Source organism: Glycine max, chromosome 9 (assembly GCF_000004515.6).
Source record: "Glycine max cultivar Williams 82 chromosome 9, Glycine_max_v4.0, whole genome shotgun sequence".
NCBI lineage: Eukaryota > Viridiplantae > Streptophyta > Magnoliopsida > Fabales > Fabaceae > Glycine > Glycine max.
In genome coordinates, this window is record NC_038245.2 from 5,562,337 (window position 1) to 5,582,447 (window position 20,111).

General features: G+C 31.7%; 2 protein-coding genes across 4 annotated transcripts; both read left to right on the forward strand.

Annotated features, from left to right (window-relative positions):
• Window positions 1-11,998: 11,998 nt before the first annotated feature.
• LOC100818515 (probable inactive purple acid phosphatase 28) lies at window positions 11,999-15,910 on the forward strand. Of its 2 annotated transcripts, none has more exons than XM_006586934.4 (4): window positions 11,999-12,251; window positions 12,328-12,478; window positions 13,772-14,196; window positions 15,193-15,910. In XM_006586934.4, the coding sequence occupies exons 1-4, from the start codon at window positions 12,072-12,074 to the stop codon at window positions 15,646-15,648; spliced, it is 1,212 nt and encodes a 403-aa protein (XP_006586997.1). In that variant the 5' UTR covers window positions 11,999-12,071; the 3' UTR covers window positions 15,649-15,910. The 2 variants fall into 2 exon arrangements, with proteins under 2 accessions (XP_006586997.1, XP_003533741.1); XM_003533693.5 differs by having other exon boundaries at window positions 12,003-12,251; window positions 13,769-14,196.
• A 1,175-nt stretch (window positions 15,911-17,085) lies between these two features.
• Window positions 17,086-19,562, forward strand: LOC100819050 (protein At-4/1). Of its 2 annotated transcripts, XM_003533694.5 has the most exons (8): window positions 17,096-17,266; window positions 17,396-17,501; window positions 17,573-17,628; window positions 17,894-17,971; window positions 18,079-18,152; window positions 18,744-18,877; window positions 18,999-19,094; window positions 19,239-19,562. In XM_003533694.5, the coding sequence occupies exons 1-8, from the start codon at window positions 17,204-17,206 to the stop codon at window positions 19,385-19,387; spliced, it is 756 nt and encodes a 251-aa protein (XP_003533742.1). In that variant the 5' UTR covers window positions 17,096-17,203; the 3' UTR covers window positions 19,388-19,562. The 2 variants fall into 2 exon arrangements, with proteins under 2 accessions (XP_040861330.1, XP_003533742.1); XM_041005396.1 differs by having other exon boundaries at window positions 17,086-17,266; window positions 18,999-19,527.
• The last annotated feature ends 549 nt before the right edge of the window (window positions 19,563-20,111 follow it).

The following is a 20,111-nucleotide window of genomic DNA, read 5'->3' on the forward strand; positions in this document are numbered from 1 at the left end:
ATTACAGTTACCTATGTTATTGATGCATGTAATCCAGAATAGGAACTCCATCTTTTTGAAGCTTTTCCTAGTCCACCCATTTTCCTAGTAGAAAGTCTGTTTCAGGAAACTCTTCCATTGAAACTTTAGATCTACTCCGTTGAGTCATCTCGGACAGAAATAAGTCAAATAAGGAAGAGATTACTGTTTGGGGGGTTTAGCAGAGTGAGAGAAACTTAGATATTAGACGAAATGCATAAGATGCATGGGAAACTTTTTAATTTCTTTTTCTCATAAATGTTAATTGTTAGTTTTTGTTAAAATGGTAGCCAGAGATATTCCAATTTACAACTTCTTCAATTTGATAAAAACATGGAGTTATGAATGTAATAAAGTTAGAAGTCCATTGATGGTTAATTTGTATCTATATGAATTTTTTTTAAGGCTTTGTACCTATATCTATATATATATTGAGATTTTTGGATAGATTGATTGTACTGGTTAGTATTAACATGAAATATAGGTATATTGTGCTCAAAATTAGAATAATTTTTCAACTGATATTTTATCCATAATAATTGTGAATAATAATTGACAGCATAAACATATTTAGCTTTAGTAGTTGAAAGAGTGCGCAATAGAGTTTTTCTTGCTGGTTCATGCGATAAGACATGGATCTATGAATTTGTACTTTTTTCTTCCAATCCTATCACTAGCATAGTTTGCATAAGCTTATAAATATCCTTGCACAAAGATTCACAATTAGTAGCATTAAAGATAATATCATCAATACTATAAAATGAAAAAATATTAAATATTTCCATATTTTAATTTTAAGACATTATATATATATATATATATATATATATATATATATATATATATATATTGTTTTCATATTAAGTATATGATGATATTTAATAGTAAAAAGGTATTGTGAGTTTAATGGATATTTTGTCTTTATTTTTTTGTTGTCGCTAAAAACAAGGTATTTTTATTGTCAAAAGCCACACGAAATTAATTTTCCAAGACAGTTTTATTTTTTTAACCCTCTTCATACACACAGTTAAAGAATTAAACCCCTGTTGGTATGAATTGATATATATTATTAATGCCCAGAAGGAGTTATATATATATATATATATATATATATATATTTATCAATATTTTCATACCTTACTATTTATTAAGAAAATAAATAAATAATAATATAATAAAAAAATATAAAAATATCCTTTAATACATTTAGTTCTGTATAGAAAAAATAAGTTATACATTAATAATATAAAATAATTTTATACTGTAATTCGATTATAATATATTATATATGATAAATTTATTAATTTTTATAATAATAATTTCAAAAATTATATTAATAATAATTTATAATTATACGATAATAGAAAATTATTTTACATTATTATTAAATATTTTTTATATTATAGTTCATGTTTACAATAATCTTGTATAATATATTAATTATTGCGATTTCCTCAACTGCTGAGGAGTGAGAGGCTTAGCAGTCGATGAAAGTGAAACAAGTAATGCAAAGGAGCTTCAAAGGGGTGACAAATGTACCACCTATGATATGCTAATCTAGTAATCTAAACATGAGATAGATAGCAAGGTGAATGGTACGAATCGTGGCATTAATGAACAATGTCGTGAACCACCTAATTCATTCATTGTATATCTCCAACATTGTTCTATGAGAAGGATATATGATTCAAGAATATAATGCTGTGTTTTAATTGGTGGAGGGAGTTTCCAACTCACGTTTTGAGAGTGATTTTTAGGAGGGAAAAAATTATTGTTTTTTTCTTTCTAATCAAGCGTGACCTTACTTTCAAAGCACATCCTTTCTTACAATGACAAAAGGCAGGCTTGTTCATTTACACGTGTCTCACTCTTACCCTACTTAAATGTTAAATCACAAATACATGAATGCATGTTATTCAAAGCTCTATATTAAATTGATTAAACATTTTTTTTCCAGATATATTTCCTTTAAATTAAATAAGTTAGTTATTGCTTGATACTTACCGTTGCCAATCAAAAACACTAAAATTTTATGTACTGGTCTATATAATACATAATAATTTATCAAGGGAAATTTACAGTCAAGGGAAATTTACTTGAAACTTGCTATATGTTATTGATGCACTAAAATGTTAAAGGAGTATTTTTTTTGTCTTTGAAAATATAGTAATTTTTTTTAGTTTCTATATTCAATAAAATATTAAGGAGTATTTTTTTATTTACTTAAAAAATTGTTAGTTTGACACGTCATAATATAAATATGTGGTGTAACTATAATTTGGAAGAGAATTAGCTTTGTGTCTACAAAAAATTAAATGAGTTAAAAAAAAAAACTACGGAATTATACTTCACATGATTTAAATTTTGATACATAGGAAAAGTTAGAGAAAAGAGGAAGGGGATTCTTTGTAGTCAAAGTGATAATTTTCGTTGTATATCATGTAAGATCTTTTGTATCATTTTCATTAGTAAACATATGTTTAAACCTTGGAATGATAGGAAGATATCATAACACTTTCACCCGATGGTCTTTTTTTGTGTTTTCATCATTGCTACACTCGTCATCATCTTTCACTTTGTATCGTGATATTTGACACCTGGGGCATTTATTCATTTCTTCAAATTCATCTTTGTACGGTATGCAATCATTAAGGTATGCATGAATTTTTTGACATTTCATACCCATCAGACATAATATCTTCTTCATTTCATTGTAACCTTTTGGCAACGTGTTTTCTTTTGGAAGCATACCCTTCAGTACCTTAAGCAATGAAGTGAAACTTTTGTCACTCCACCCATATCTGACATTCACATTTATTAGACTTAACACTGCTAACAACAATGTCAATGACTTCTTGTATCCCATATATAAAGGCTTCTTCGAATCACTTTCCAATGTATCATACATAGGGGTATGTGCCTGCTAAAAACACTCTTATCCAAGATCACGAATCGTATCCTTTGATCGAATTTCCCATTTCTATATCAACTTGCTCGGTTTGGGACCCCCTTTTCATGTCTGTCAATTCACCATGTCATTAACTATGTTGTATAATTCTTCTTAATCCCATCACAGAGAAGATGCTCTTGTATTTCGTCTAGTACTTGTCATTTCCCATTCAAATAGTTAATACAAGGACAAAAATATTTCCCATCCTCATCCGATCAACTTCTTTCCAAAGAAAATTCCAAGAACTATTTAACCCTTCCTCATACGCAGGACTCATGCGACTTGTATTCATCCAACTTCGATCTATCTAATAACTCTATGATACTCATAAAGTTATTCCATCCATGAAAACCTCGCTTTTTTTCATTGAAGGTATGACTCTATCACATTCAGGAAGAATTTTTTTTACAATAGATTTATACGTATAGGTTAAGTCTCATTTCTAAGATTTGATTAAATTTCGACAACATTCCACATTGATCTCAAAGTACACGACATGAAAGCAGTGACATGAATTCCATTGCAATCAACTATGCACCTAGAGAACAAAGTGAAATGCACTATATCAAGATTTCATCAAATTTAAGAAAACAGACTTAACTTATACGTGTGAATCTGGTATAAAAAATCATTCTTCCAAAATTGTCCAAACAAACAATTCAACATTCATTACAACGATTAACCAAATTGTTCGTATTAATCATTGTATTGAATCTCAAACGAAAAACTAAGGTTCACTCAAATAAACATAACTTGTATATAAAAATACACTCATTAATCACATTAACAAGTATTTGATTGCATTCGTAACAAAAAAGAGCCTAAAAAGTGTATGAAAGACATTTGTACCTGAATAGATGATCAGTAACAATATCAATCAATGTGGTAATGATGGTGTAGATAGGAAAAAAAAGAGCCTATAAAATAAATCATATCAAACAATCTAGTTATGCCAAAGATACACCAATGAAATACAACTATTACTACATATGTTTCATAACACCATGTGCTAATTTTTTTTTCTAAAATTTTGCATGTTCTCTTTATCTTAATTGGACTCTCCCACCAATACAAGTGCTTTTTTTATTTATATATTATGATAAATGTATAATGTTATTCATGTAAAAGTTTCTCGTGGGGTAACTAAAATAAGGTCTTGGTTTTGATTACTCTGGATGGAAAAAGTTATATATATATATTACATTAAGGACAAACTATGTTAAAGATGGTATCTCAACTTCTGTATAAATAGTATGTTAATTGTTATTTGGTAAAAGTGTTTAAAGAAATAAAAACTTTGATATTTCAAGGTTTAAATGTATATACACATACTCATTTATTTCGAGCTATTTTGAAGAGTGTTTATATTTAGATACTTACAAATTTCAAATACTTAATTGATACTTTTGTTTTTTCTTTATTTTTCTATTCCTATCAAATTATATCACCAATCATATATTTATATTTCTCTTTCTCAACGGTTCACATTATTATTTTTTCTGATTGCATATATAAATCTTGCTTTTGGGTGGCCCAAGCCAAACGAAACCAACACAAAAGCAAGGAACAAGGTACGCCTTTTAGAGTTTTGTCCAATAGTTAAAATGGATAGAAAAAGCCATTCCAAAGTTTCATATTTATTGTTGGATACCAAATAAAAGATTGTGTCTCACATTTCCAACTGCAGGAACATTTCCCACCATTATGTGGGGTTCAATGTTACAAAATGGCAATAATGGCTCAAGCAGCTATTCCTTTTCAGCCAATGAATGGAATATAAATGCATCAAAACAAAGGTTTTCTTTTTAAGTCATATTTGGGGATGAGGTTAATTACTTGTTGTACACAACTACAATAATGGTGTCATGCTCCCTTTCCTGAAATGAATTTTGCTTCCAAGCAAATGTAAGAATATTATAGTCTTTGTAAGAATAAGAATATTCAGCATTTTGGTACGTATAAATAACATAATAAAACAAAAATCAAAACCTCATTATTGTTTGCTACTAGTTACTACTTATTACACATCCACCTATATTTGATGCTTGAAGAGTGATAGATATTCATCTTTCAAAACCCTAAAGGCTAGCGATAAGATTTTCAAGGATTTTAAAAAGTAGAATTACAGCTAATATATCATGCTAAAACTAATTTCTCAAACAATAAAAATCAATCAATCTCCCAATAATATTCTTCTTCAATGAAAGATTTATTTTTGGTGAATCCAATGCAAGATTTTGTATACAAAAAAGGCCTCTAACAAAATTTATATGAATACAGTCTATACAACAAGTAATTGTATAAACTTCCCTAATAAAAATCATTCATTCCTACTTTCTGTCAAATTAAAAACCTTTATAATATATTTCGAGATGGTGTTGTAACATAAAACATCATGCCAGTGTTCACCAAGAACCCCAAACAGATTGTTCGATAAGAAAGAAGAGAACCTTCAACATAAACAATCGAAATACATGTCACTTATTAACAAAATTTTTGCCTTGACTGCAACAATCCATGTCAATCATATCCCTCTAAATCTCTGATTTCCTGAAAATTATTATGTTTAATACTTAGATATTTCATGTTATTAGAACAACAGTTTATTATGCACTTTTAGTTTTAATATATAACATGATAAAAACAAGTCCTTGATAGATGTTGTTTCAAAACGTATAGATTAACAAGAATAAAGAAAGGGGAATTTATTGAATATCCTTCTCCTACTAGAATAGGGGAACCCAAAATGAAGAATAGCAAGAATGTCTTGCAATAGAAGTCTCCATGAATTCAAGAGCCTGGTCTCTCCCACGCAAAACTTATTGACCAACTAACTCCCTTTATATGCCCTTGCCTCTATTTATGGCAACCTAACCAGTAACCAATTAACTAATTTTAACTATTTTACACTTTTACTAACAAGGTATACTATCAAGTAGCAAGGCCTAATAAAGAGCTAAGTAGGAGCTTGCCCACTTGATTCCTCATGCCCTTCTTTTTTCCCTAACGTAGAAATTTCCTAATTGGGGATCGAGTGCTAACAGTCCCCTCTAAAATTCATTTCATTTTATGTAACTAATTATTTAATAAAACATGAAGTGATTAGATAAAAATACTATCAAAGAAAGGTTTTGGTATATATAAGAAATATAATATAGGCCAAGGCAAAAGGAGATGCAACTTGCTTTCTCTGTATTTAATCAAAGAAAGACAAATGCATAATATGGCAGAATGTCCAAGCTCATCTCTCTGGACCCTAAATTCAAGTCACCACGCCTTTTAGAAACCATTAATAAAATGCCACAATACACAAATGAACAAACAAAGCACAATAAAATCCATCAAGCAAACTATGCAAAATATAACCTCAACTTAGTTGGACAGGGGCTGCGCTAACGCAGGCCATGCTATAGCAGCCATAAAGAACGAATCACAGAACAACCAGGGTAATGTTCATACTTGGTTCAACGTAAGAGAAAGAGATTGGCAATGAGGGACTCGAGGCCAACCACTACTACACGAGCGGAGACGGAGAGGTGGCGACGCAGCGGAGAGGAAGAGAGTGTGCAGTGAATGAGTACTAGAGTGAGAGTAAGAGAATGAGGGTTTTGTGAGCAATGGCGCAGGAGGTTTTTAGTCTAGGTTCAACATCGGTTTTGAGTAAAAATCATTGTTAACTTATCATTTCACATTCATTATTAGAAAACGGATATTCATTGTATATTTACAATATCAATTTTCTGAAAATTGATGTTATGAGACTGCTAGCAACATCTGTTTCGTGGAAATCGATGTTAACATACTTCTAGCAATATTGATTTTCTAGAAATTAATTTTAACGAACTTAACTTATTTATAAATATGTCATTGCGTTTTTTTTTAACATTAATTTTGTAAAAATAAATGTTAAAATGATGATGTTAAAAACATTTTTTTTAAGTAGTGTGAGAATAAAACTAAAATATTAATACTCAATTTTTATAAAATTAAAGAAAAAAATAACCAATAGATCTTGACTGCAAGTAATCTCGGTTCGAGAAAAAAATGTGTAAGTATTATTGTCATTACAAAGAAAATCACCTATATTAATACACAAAAAGTATCATTATAGATATAATATATGTAGGTATATGCCTATTTGACATATACTCACACTCAATTTTAATGTGAATTTTGAGAGAGATTCAACAACATAACTGGTGTGTTATTATAGCCTATGTCTACATTTTTAGAAATTATGAGAATAGAGTCAATAGACTTGTTAACATATCCCAACATGTATTGTGTGTCACTATAGCCTATACCTAAATCATGAAAAATATTTTAATTCGTTTAAATATTATATACAAATTTAAAAAAATCATAAATAATTAAAAAAAATTCATTAATAAAGTAATAACTTAAATAAATATATTATACATATGTATTTAATTACCCATATAAAAAGTAGTCATCCATTCATAACAAAAAATAAAAAATCCTTGAATTTAAATTACATTTGAGATATAACTTAAAACAAGGAGAATATTGCAGACAAAGCACTCACAAAATTTGTCCCTCCTGCATCAGTAGAGAATAGTCAGAAAATTTCAGCAACATTGCTGACAAAGTATGGTTTTTCCTGCTTCTAAAATCTTAGAGAAAATAAATTTGAAATCACTAAGAATTTGGAGACATAGGTAGAAAGCAACATGAATCAGAAGGTAAAGTTTTGGAAAACAGTAGAAGATCTATACCAACAACCACAACATCTCCAACCTAAAAGAGTGAGCCCAACAGGTAACTGCAAGCACTAATCTCAATGAAAGTACACTATTATGGAAGGAATAAGCAAAATAGGCTATTAATAAGTCTAGCAAAAGTATAGCTGCTACAAGACAGCATTTAATTAAAATTCTGGGTAGTGATTGCACAGAACTATAAGAACTTATCAATTTCTTATCAAAGTAACACAACTTAAAAAATACCTAAGAGCTCTGGTCACTAAGCTTTGAACTCTTCCTAGCATTCCAAATAAAAACATAAAATAATAATAATGTATATATTACAGTTAGTTTAAATATATAGGTAAAAAGTGAAAATACAAGCACGAGAGAAAGAAAGAGATGAGAAGAAAGGGAACAACAACACCTTAGGACAGGACACATGACACGTTCTCTCCAAAGACCCCCAAGATGTCATTTTCATCTTTCTCCATTGCATTAACACACTTGTGTCATTTCTCTCCTTCCACATTTAACTGTAATTAGAGCAATTTTGAATTAAAACAAGGAAAATAAGGAACCTATACCTTTGAAGGTAACAATTCCAAAAATAAAGATAAGTAGCGTACTTCACCTGAAGATAAAGGAAAAAGTAATGAAAAATCATTCCCCACGAACTGTCAAATTTTACAATGTAACACCAATGATACATAAGCTTCAGAATTACATAAGGCAAACATAATTACATAAGCAATCTTTCTTTTGCAGCATACCTGGTAAATACTAATGCATAATGTACAATATCATAGAAGCATGCATGTCAGCAATAGATTTTAACACCAGTCATTTTATCAAGGAGGACTCACCACTTCTGGAATTAGATTATCTCCAATCTCAAATACATGGAGATAATAATCTAAAGTTCCAAATGTAGCTCCTACGTTTCCCTTCCTGTGGTTGGAACTAAAATTTTGGCAATAGACCAATGTCTTTAAAATTTAAATTATTTATTATTTATTCAAATATAAAGTTGAATAAAACCAGACTCAAATTATAGTCCTAAACTAGAGGAAAGCTTAAGATGTATAAGATCAAAAAATGAAAAAAAAAAAGAACTTATTCAATCATTTACAATTTTAATGGTGACTTTTGGTTCTATATCCCTTGATTATGGAAATAGAATATATAACAGTGAGGGCTCTATAATATATAGAAGCAAGAGGTTAACAAAAGTTGAGGAGGAAAAGGTCACAGACCCCTGGATTGCTTTTCTTTCATACAAGAATGCATGATTCAACTAAAACTTACATGAAAAAATAGAAAACTGCATTGAATGTTTAGTAACAATTTAAATGAATAAATTCTAAATTGGTGAAAGTGCGTGAAAAGCAAAGCCAAGCCCTATTGGACAGCAGGTACCCTTTAATTAATACATAGTGATCTCTTAATACTTGTAGCTCCCAATCAAATACAGTATCATGTTGGGCAAAAACCCAAGCTTGCCACCCCTCAGGTGCCTCATGTGCTGCCATATCAACAAAAAAAAAGTGAGTTAAAGGAAACAAAATCCAAGTACGACTTTGTCCAATGAAATTGGTGCTATGCTCTTTTCAGAAACAAGCCTTACAATGGAAACATTAACATTGAGCACCTCAACAATTTCATGGTAAGTGGAATCCTGCCTCAGTCTTTTGCTCAATCAAAACTGAATTCACGGAAAAATAATGAAGATCCAATGCCTAATCATTATATGCAAAAGCCTAAATCCTGTTGTATATCTAGGAACTTTATATAGACAAAAAAGAACCTCAACTAACTAGCAATGCAAGAAAGACTAAAAATACATCATGATTCATGTTGTAGTAAAAGGCATATGTGACAGTCCAAGGGATTGATTCTTCATGGCAAGGCTTTTAAGTTGGGAGTTGGGACAAAGAACAGAAAATTGGAGAATGTCCTCAACACGACATACAATAGAAATAAATAATTGGCAATAAAATAGAATCGAATATTGCCCCAAACAAATTTAAGTGTCTGTCGTTTTCTTATTAAAAATGTGTACTTGAGATGAGAATGGAAAATTATAGTTTAGTACTGACAAGGCACTAGTTTTCTTATTTTGTAGAGACTTGGGATCAACGGATTGCAACTTCAGAAAATCACTCAGAACTATGTCAGGAAACAATACAAATTACAGTCTGAAGAACTAAGTTTGTACCAAAACCATAGTTAGAGGAAGGAAATCTTAGCATATTTTAATATAAGAGAAACATTTGAAGAACTAAGTATGTACCAGAAAATTAAAGGAAAAAACATCAATAAAATAGAAGTAAAATTATGATATAATTATTGAGAGCATAATATAGAAAATTTTATGATGAACTAGATAAATTAAAGAAGAATAAACAGTAATCCAATTACCTGTGAAAAATGAACAATCAACAATGAACAACAAATGATGCATCAATTGATCAAAGAAGTACCTAAGCCAAATCTGAAATGAGACATGGATAATAGTAAACAAAAGTGGTAAACATGAAATAAAAGCCATAATAGCAGCCAAACTTGAAATGAGAGTTTCAAAAGGAACCAAATCCAAACCTAATTATGAAAAGCAATTGACAGATCGAGATTGGTGAAGATAAACAACCAAATCTAAAGTGGATAAATTGTCTTACGTGACATCAATGAGAAGAGTGGATGTGGATATATAGGTTTTAGTTCAGGAAGAAAAAGAGAATGTGACCAAAACCAAAACGGACATTCGAAAAGATTAAAGTGATTTCTTGATAAATAACATCTTTGGTCTTTAACTGAGTAAAATGATGTCATGTGATCATGTAGTCCACTTCACCATGTAATAAGTCTTTGTTATTATATATTCAATAAAATAATGTTTTAAAGACAAATAGATATATTCCAAATTTTTTAAACATTTTTTTTAAAACAAACAATAAAAAAGCTTTAGAAATGTTGATCTACACAGTTATGTAATAAATTATGTATTGTCCCATGGATGAATCTCAATTTTATAAAACCTTTTTAAGTTTAAATTGAATGTGTTTTCTAAAATGAATTAGAGATTGAATTGTGACATTTTTAAGTGCAATAAATTATGTATTATAATTTTTTGTTTAACTTGCAAAATTGATGTAGTTTTGATGAACTTGCTTAAGATTCTATCATTTATTAGATATCAGAAGATACTTAAAAATAAGGTGTTAGAAGATATTTAGAAGGAAGAAAACAATTTTTAATCAAAGGAATGTCCTAACACAACAAGGTCATGTTTTTGTGAAATCTAAATGTTTTTTTTAAACACAAACTAATGATGACTACTCTGGTGAGTGGTGACAATGAAGTCGTGTTGGTGGTGACTAGTCAACAAAAACGAATTGAGAAAACTAACTAGACAGGGTGAGGGAAAAAAGAAATGAAAGGAAATTGGGGGAGTGTGGGAAGTTGGAAGCACTACTAAAATTATTATTTTTTATGAAGTCCCTTCTACGACATGGTTGCAAAAAAATTGTCTTAGTTAATAAGGCGGTGACATTATCGTGGGAAGCTGGAAAGTCTAAAAGGGAAAAGAATGGGGTGTAGGGTTTCGAGTGAATGAGGGAAAGATGTTTGTTAAATATTTATCATTCCTTGAAATATTTTTATCAAAAATGTTTGTTAAATATTTATCATTTCTAGGAATATTTTTAGTTTTTAATTTAAAAACAAAAATAACAAATAAATAAATAAGATAGAATAAGAGAAAAGTGAGAAGTTATTTTAGAAAATAATTTTGATTCCCATCCTTTTACAAGAGAATAAAAAGAAGGAAAAAACATGTGTAATATAGATTCTTGAGAATGAGTTATGCATGAAAACAATTTTTTGAAACTTACAACAATTATGGAAATGTTAAATTCCCATGAGGAATGTAATTTCAAACTGCGAAACAAACACCCCTTAGAGAATATTTTAGTTTTGAGAATATTTTTTTTTTCACAGGTAATTTTTTAATCTTGAGAATATTTTTTCCTATGAATATAACATGAGAATGTTATTCTCGGATATTATTAAAAAATATGTTTGGTTAACTATTACAATTGATTGAGATTATTTTTTATATTCCAATGTGTTTGGTTGAGTTATTTTTTTCATGGAAATATAAATTATAATTATTGAAAATTTCTTATTAAAAAAACTCTCATTACATCCCTAAGTCTTTGGAAAAGTATGGAGTGAAAAACTGGAATTTGGGGGTGGGTGGGATTAGTAACAGCCAACCCAAACCCATGCAGCAGATCTAGAAGCGAGGCCCACGTTGAGAGCACATCCACAGTAGACAGTTGTTGGAGTTGTTAATTGCTAATTAACGACCAATGAGCTCCGATCTGCTGTGACCTCCAATGGATTCACAAAACTGGAAACACTCTCTCCTCTACATCACTTTCCTCCTCGCAATTCTCCACCTCACGCAGAACCATTTCTGCCACAAGCTCTTCTTCGCCAACCAAACGGTGCGCGTCAAGAAGAACCCCGACCTCCCCCTCCGGTTCCGTTCCGACGGTACCTTCAAGATCCTCCAGGTCTCTCTCTCTCTCTCTCTCTTCATTTGCTTTCATTTTTGAACTCTTTGAAAATCCTTCCATGTTCACGTGGCAGGTGGCTGATATGCACTACGGCACTGGAACTAGCGTGACACGGTGCAGGGACGTGTTGGCCTCCGAGTTCGAGTTTTGTTCCGATCTTAACACCACTCGTTTTTTAAAGCGTATCATTCTAGCAGAGAATCCTGATTTTCTTGCCTTTACTGGTACTTCATTAATTAATCCCCCCCGTTTTTTTACATCGACGGTTAAAGTAGCATAGTAGTATTAATTTGCTTTCTAACCAAAAATAAAAAAGGTAGCGTAAATATATCTTAAACAATTCTTGCTCTGACTCAGTGTCCCTTTCTCTTCCCTGATGAACAGGAGGTTAAGACAAAAAAAAAAGGTGTGAAAAATGTTACGGCTATATTGCACGTGTAATAATTTTTTATTTGATAGCTTGTATTTGTAACGGTAATCTGGTGCGTATTGTCTATATAAAAATGTTTACCTATTTGGCTAATGTTTGTTCAGAGAACTACCGGAGTAGTAGTTGTTTGTTTTGGTGAATTATTTTTGTTCACTGGGATGATAGTATTCTTATTGAGAACCATGGAATCTTTGTTTTTTTTATTGATATTGATTTGGACTATCTGAAACATGACCATATGATGATATAGTCTAGAAATAGGTTCTAGGTTCTAGGCTTTAGCTTAGGATATATTTCAAATCATAAGATTTTTTTTTATCGGTAGGAATCGGAGACAGGATCAGGGGGTTTACAGTAATTCATGCACCCTGCTCAACCAATTGAGTTAGACTCCCTTGACAAACCATAGGATTTATAGACATTGATGTTTGATTTAAATATTTGATTACTTCGGGTTTAGTCATTTCTGTACAGGGCTACAGGCTTCTCTTTCTAAATGTGTTCAGCAACAGCAGGATTTAAGCAGTCTGACTGAAAATAAATCTCCCTCCTTCCTTCTTCTATGTGGAAATGAATCAATGATTACCTTATCTCCATTCAATATCTTAGATGGCTGAACTAAACCGTGCTGGCTCCATAGGTTGTTTTTTTATTTTTAATGCTTAGTTGCCAACTTGCCATATAGCATCATAGTCAGTCCCAAGCTTGGATAAAGGAGAAGGGCTGTATTAGACTCTCAACAGCCTACGTAAAACTTGTCTATATATCTATCGTGGATCATTCAAGCAAAAGTTTGGTTTCTAACCAAGCCGAATGACATCATGTGATTCATGTACTTAAAAAAATAAGCATGGTTGGACGAGAATAATATTAAGATGGGTGATCTCTTAGGAAGTCTTCATGTTGTACCTCTTTACCTAGAGGGATGAGCCTTTTGTTGTTCTTTTGTTAGTTGCCATATGGTACTCAACAGGACATTTTGTTTTATTAATACTGAACTATTTCCAGTGAGTGTGTGTTGTGTTGATTTTTTTTCTTCACGTGCTTACTGCCTAATTAACATGGATTCAGTTCTTGCAATTAGGAGATAATATTTTCGGATCAAGTTCACCCGATGCTGCAGAGTCTCTGTTTAGAGCCTTTGGCCCTGTTATGGAATCAGGACTTCCTTGGGCAGCAGTGTTGGGAAACCATGACCAAGAATCAACTATGGATCGTGAAGAGTTAATGTCTTTAATCTCTCTTATGGATTATTCAGTCTCACAAATCAATCCATCGGATGATGATCTCATTAATCCTTCTAAAGGTGGTGTGATGACTAAAATTGATGGCTTTGGGAATTATAACCTAAGAGTGTATGGTGCCCCAGGGTCCATGCTGGCAAACAGCACTGTTTTGAATCTTTTCTTTCTTGATAGTGGAGATAGGTCTGTTTATCAGGGAATTCGAACTTATGGATGGATCAAGGAGTCTCAACTTAATTGGCTTCGTCGTGTTTCTCATGAATTCCAGGTAACAACAAACTTATCTTCATTTAAGAATTGTGCTCACTTACCATACATTTAAGAGTTGCTAAACATGAAACTAATGTTTTTGATGATTATAAAATATGAAGAGACTAAGGGTTATCTACTTATTGTCATATACTTCAATTTTGACATGCTTCTTACCCGTGATTGTTTTCATTGACTTATATTTCAGAGTTATTTTCTACAAACAAATACAATCTTCATAATTTTCTCCTTTTCTTGGTAGTGATTTTATACTTTTTCTACAAGTATATTTTCTATGGGAAGTGTGACAGAATATTGTGTATCATGATAAGTTTTAGCTTTGCTATATAGTATTTATTTCATTGCATTGCAGAAAAGTTGCCCAACAGGAATAGAACAAAGTGACATGTGGGCAAAGTATTATGTATAGTACACATGCACTATCAGACAGTAGGTGGAAAAAATGATAGTCGGCCTTAGGAAAGTTAGAAAATAACTCAGGCATGTCAGATAAGGAAGCAATTTCTGTCTTGAAATAACTTTTGATGTGCTTCACACCAAGGTTCATAAATGTATGAAATCATACTATAGCATGCTCAGGAGTGACATAACTCTTCTTTCTATGGTTTTAGCTCTTTAGTAATGAACATCAACTGAGTCTTTCAATAGCCAACTGTGTTTGACTAGAAATTGTAATAACTATTAGAGAAATGAATATATTGGGGCAGGGCAGACAGTATTGGTTACAATAAGTTTAATATTTTTCCCACTTCTGTTTTGGCTTTTAGTTTCACCCTGTATCCTCGTAACCTAACTCCTTAAAATTAATCAACACTTAACCTAAAAAAGGTTGAATGCTGTGAGAAAAATGTTAGTCCTTTTATCAGAACAGTATTATTCATTTCTTATGCAATCATGCACTTCTGTCATTCATAGGACACGGCCTTTCTTTTCCCTTGAGGGAGCTTTCCCAGATGTAGACCCCATTAACATCTTGCAGGTCACACACTAACAGGGACAAAAGCGGGATCCTCTTCACCCTACCGATGCTATTTCCACAATGAAACCCCCAGCACTTGCATTTTTTCACATCCCAATCCCAGAAATTCCACATCTGTTCTACAAAGAGATCATAGGGCAGTTTCAAGAGGCTGTGGCTTGTTCGCGAGTGAACTCGGGGGTCTTGCAGGCCTTTGTCTCCATGGGAGATGTGAAGGCTGTGTTCATAGGCCACGACCACACCAATGACTTTTGTGGAAACTTGGATGGCATATGGTTTTGTTATGGTGGTGGCTTCGGATACCATGGCTATGGGAAAGCAGGGTGGCCAAGAAGAGCAAGGATTATACTTGCTGAACTTCAGAAGGGAAAGAAGTCCTGGATGGACGTGCAGAGAATCATGACTTGGAAACGCCTTGATGATGAGAAGATGAGCAAGATTGATGAACAAATCCTATGGCAGTCTAGATGACAATGCTACTATTGCTTCGCTGTTACACGTACACACATGGCACGATGCATGTTATATCTGTGTTGTTCACTTTAATAGTATTAATTCAGTATTTTTTTACATCTTTTTGTTTATTACTATTCTGTATTCCTCTTGCAATTATGCTTTAATATCGTGCTAAACACTCATTGATTTGTTAGTGACTGTCAGAGTCTGTAAATTGTATCATTCCACGAACATGGAAACTAAATATCTTATTTGATCAACGGGTGATTGGATCAAATGGTACATGATTTTCTTTAAATGAAGCCCTACGTTCGATCTTTATATATTGGAAAAGTTCCAGTCTGGACTCTGGAAGTATTTATTCCATCGTACTGTAGAAATTTCTAGTTCAAACAGAATTGTGATTTTGACCCAAAAGAAAATCTTAGTTTGAGATCATTTAAATTGTTCGTTGTGCTTCTAATATATTTGGTCTTATTTGATCAACAGGTGATTGGATCAAATGGTACATACTTGATTTTCTTTAAATGAGGCCCTATGGAAATATTTATTCCATCCTACTGTAGAAATTCCTAGTTCAAACAGAATTGTGATTTTGACCCAAAAGAAAATCTTAGTTTGCGATCATTTAAATCTTAGTTCGTTGTGCTTTTAATATATTTGGTCAATAATGCTTCTGCTTGTGCTGTAGATAAGTGAAGACAGTCTCACCTTCCACTTGAGTTCCAAATTCGATCCTTGTCTTCCCTTTCGTTAGTGATATGTATTTTAAAGCTATGCTTAGGTTGAGAGAATGGAAAAGGCCAATGGAAAAGAGAGAAAAGGGAAAGCTAAACCACTACTCCCTGAACTCAATTTATTTAGAAAGTATCATGATATTCCCCTATTTTCCTACCTTACTGTATTTTGATTCATTACATGCAAATGGAAGTTGTCTAATCTTAGCTTACCATTATAACTGCATGACATAGGTTTAAATATGGGTTCCCTATCCATGTACAGTGATTTGCCGTTTGAAATAAAGAAAGCTTTCCCTCACCCTAAACTGCTTCTCATAAAAAAAAATCAGTACTTTTCTTCTCCTTCAAAAACTTCCCTATGTTATTTAAGCTGCAAACACTGCAATTAATGATGATACATTTGTCTTTGTTTTTTTTTTTATCAGGTTACATAAAATTTTGTAGACTTAATGTACTTGATATTAACTCATTGATGAAGTTTGAAGTATGTAAATTTTTTAATGAATAGACTAATTTAAATAACATTTTCTCCTAAGATATTCTTTATTCAATGTGACAAAATTTTATTCAGATTTTTATTTATAATTAAATTTTTTACAATAATATTTAAAATATGCAACAATTAAAAAAAGTAATATTCAAGTTGTATTTTACTATTTTACACTAGCATCAAGTTTTTCTTTTTTGGTTGTGACATCAAGTAGACCTAAGGTGAGGAAGAGAATTGGGCCAAAGCCCACTTCTGCCCCAATACCAATATTACTCATTGGCAATTGGAAAAAGCGTTAAGATAATTTGAATTTGTGAAGAAAACAACAACAATAACAAAAATGGCGGCAACCAGTGACGAAGAAATGGAGTCACTACTCTCCGCGTTCGATCAGATCTACGAGGTATTATTCGAATTCGATGCAAACTCTTGCTATTATTATTATCAATGTTCAATAATCATCAACGCTTAACCCTAACATATTGATTTTTTCTTTGTTCGTTTTTTCAATTTTGCGTTAATTTTTGCTCAGGATGCGAAGAGCGGCATTTCGGAGATGCAGTTGCTGCAATCCAACTACAACGCAGAGTTTAAGATGCGTGAATCGCTCCAAATCTCTAGCAACGCCCTCAAAAGAGGTTCGTTATACTACAATACACAAATTAAAATTTTCGCGTGCCGTATTTTTTGTAGCTGAATTTGGTTGCAGAAAATGACAGTTTGACAAAACTGTACTCGGAGTCCTTGAAGAATCTTGCGGATCAGGTACTTCGATTACGAAATTTTGAGACCTTAATTGTGACCGCAATTTAAATTTAGATATAGTTCTTTATATGTTTTTAGTATTATTTTCTAATCAGAATTAGAGTTTTATCTCTGTGCGATAACGGTTTACATTAAAGATTAATGCAAGTGAAATTTGAATTCTAACTTGAGTACAGTGTGAAAATTACTTAAGCAACTCTCTATGATCTATCTAACTTTTGTCTTTTATTTTAAATTTAAAATTAACTGATGGTGTGACGTGCAGCTTGACTATCGTACAAAATGCCTGAATTTGAAAGAAGAATTGGAAAGAGCGAACAATGAAGTTTTGCTTAAAGAACACGTGAGTTGCTTTCAGGATTTTGAATATTTCTGCTGTGAGATTTGATTTGATTACGAAAGAGAATATTACCAATGCGGTGTGGATGATATGTTATGGTTTTTGAGCAGGGACATAGGAAGGATGTGGAATTGCTTAAGCGAGAATATGAACAAAAAATTGTGTGTTTAGAAGCTCAAGTTAAGTGAGTATTGATGATTCAGTTAACATTTGAGTAAATAGTTAGATTTATTTTTGAAAGATTTATTAGTCTTTGAAGGATGAAAATTACATATATGGTATCTATATATGCATTTAGAAAGTGTTTCCATGTTGAAATCTCATGCAATAAACAAATTGCAATTGTTAGAAGAAGATCAAATGACTCAAATTTCGTATACATGTTTTAAGTCCAATTTATCCAAATAAAATATGGATGATTTGATCTTCATCCATTGATTCTGATTTGCTGACTGCACGAATGAGAGAAAATTTTGACTTCAAATGGAGAAGTTGTAAAGCAAACTAGCATTTTAGATCCTGCGAATGAGAAAACAAACATGTTTAATTGTCTTAATCAAATTATTCATGGAGATTCTGAGATTCATGACATCATTGACATGGGGGTTAATTTGACTGAAGAAATGCACATTTAGGGACTTTAGGTTTAATTTTCATCGTTCAGGGACTAGTATGAACTTTGAAGCACTAATTTAATTTTTTACTCGGAAAAATATGTCAATCACTGAACTGAAGTTTTGTTCTATTGATGGTCATGGGGCTGACCTTATGTCAGGGAATCTGTACACGAGAAAGCAACATATGAAGCAACCGTAAACCAACTCCATGGAGATTTAGCAGCACATAAAAGTCATATGCAGGTTCTAGCAATGAGGTTGGACCAAATCCATGATGAAGTTGAATTAAAATGTGAGGCACTTTGTTTACCACTAAATGCATGGATTTACTTTGCCTCAAGGGTTGTGATATATCCATATGTAGGTCAAATGGTCTGAAGTTTTGTTTGCTTTTGCTCATTATTATCTGACAGATAATTCTGAGGTTCAGGACTTGAGGGTATGTCTTGCGGTTGAGCAGGAAGAGAAAAATGATTTGAACAGAAAAATCCAAAATCTGGAAAAGGAATGTAAGACTCTGATTTTATTCCCATGTCATGTCTCTATTCCTTCCCAAAACCAGTTTATTTATTGTTATATTTTGAGCATTTTGGTCTTATACATGTTACCTAAAAACAAGTGGGAAGCTTTTTTTTTTTTTGTGTACCCTGCAGTGTTGATTTGTAAAGCAAAATTGGTTGACCAGCAGCAGGAAATGACCTCAAATTGGCATGTGGAAACACTTAAGCAGAAAATCATGAAACTGAGGAAGGAAAACGAGGTCCTGAAAAGAAAGTTCTCTCACTCGCAAGAGAGTAAGTAATGTTGGAAAACCTCAAACTAACAATAGCAGCTTTGGGTTCACGAGGATAAAGTAAATGTATAATGGGGTACTATATACTTTCTAAGCAATGATTATAAAGTTGGTAGCAAATTTTAGTTTAATTACATTCTGAAGATTCAACTCAACTAGTTAAATTACGATAGTTTCTAACTAATTTAGGCGTTTAGTAGTCATTAAACTTTTTAAACGAATTTTTAGTTTTTAAAAAGGTTGATTTATATACTAGAAAGACTTGCAAAAATAAATAAATAAGATTTATTTATTATGTTTTAAAATAAAAATGTTAGAAATATGAAACAAATATATTTTAATTCTTATGGTACAAGCAATATGATTGATTGCACTTTCGCTTTGGTGAAAAACTCTTACCACTGTTTATTCAACGTGCAAGTTTTTACATTTCACAAATGAAAAATATCTACTAAACAACAATTCTGGTTTGAGAAACATGCAAGTCTTTATAAAATAAAAGTCTAAATGTATATAATTCATTTTCTCGCTTATTGTGCATAATAAATAAGATAAAGGAAAATGATGGGTGAACATTATCCTCCACTTGACTCCAGAGAAATAAAGAGATAAAAAGATAGAGTGGTGTAGCTATCATTAGTAATATAATATAATACGATAGGAAGAGAAATGATTAATGCTAATAGGGTGTTTTGTAATATGTAGAAAGATGTTCATATATTGTTATTCTATG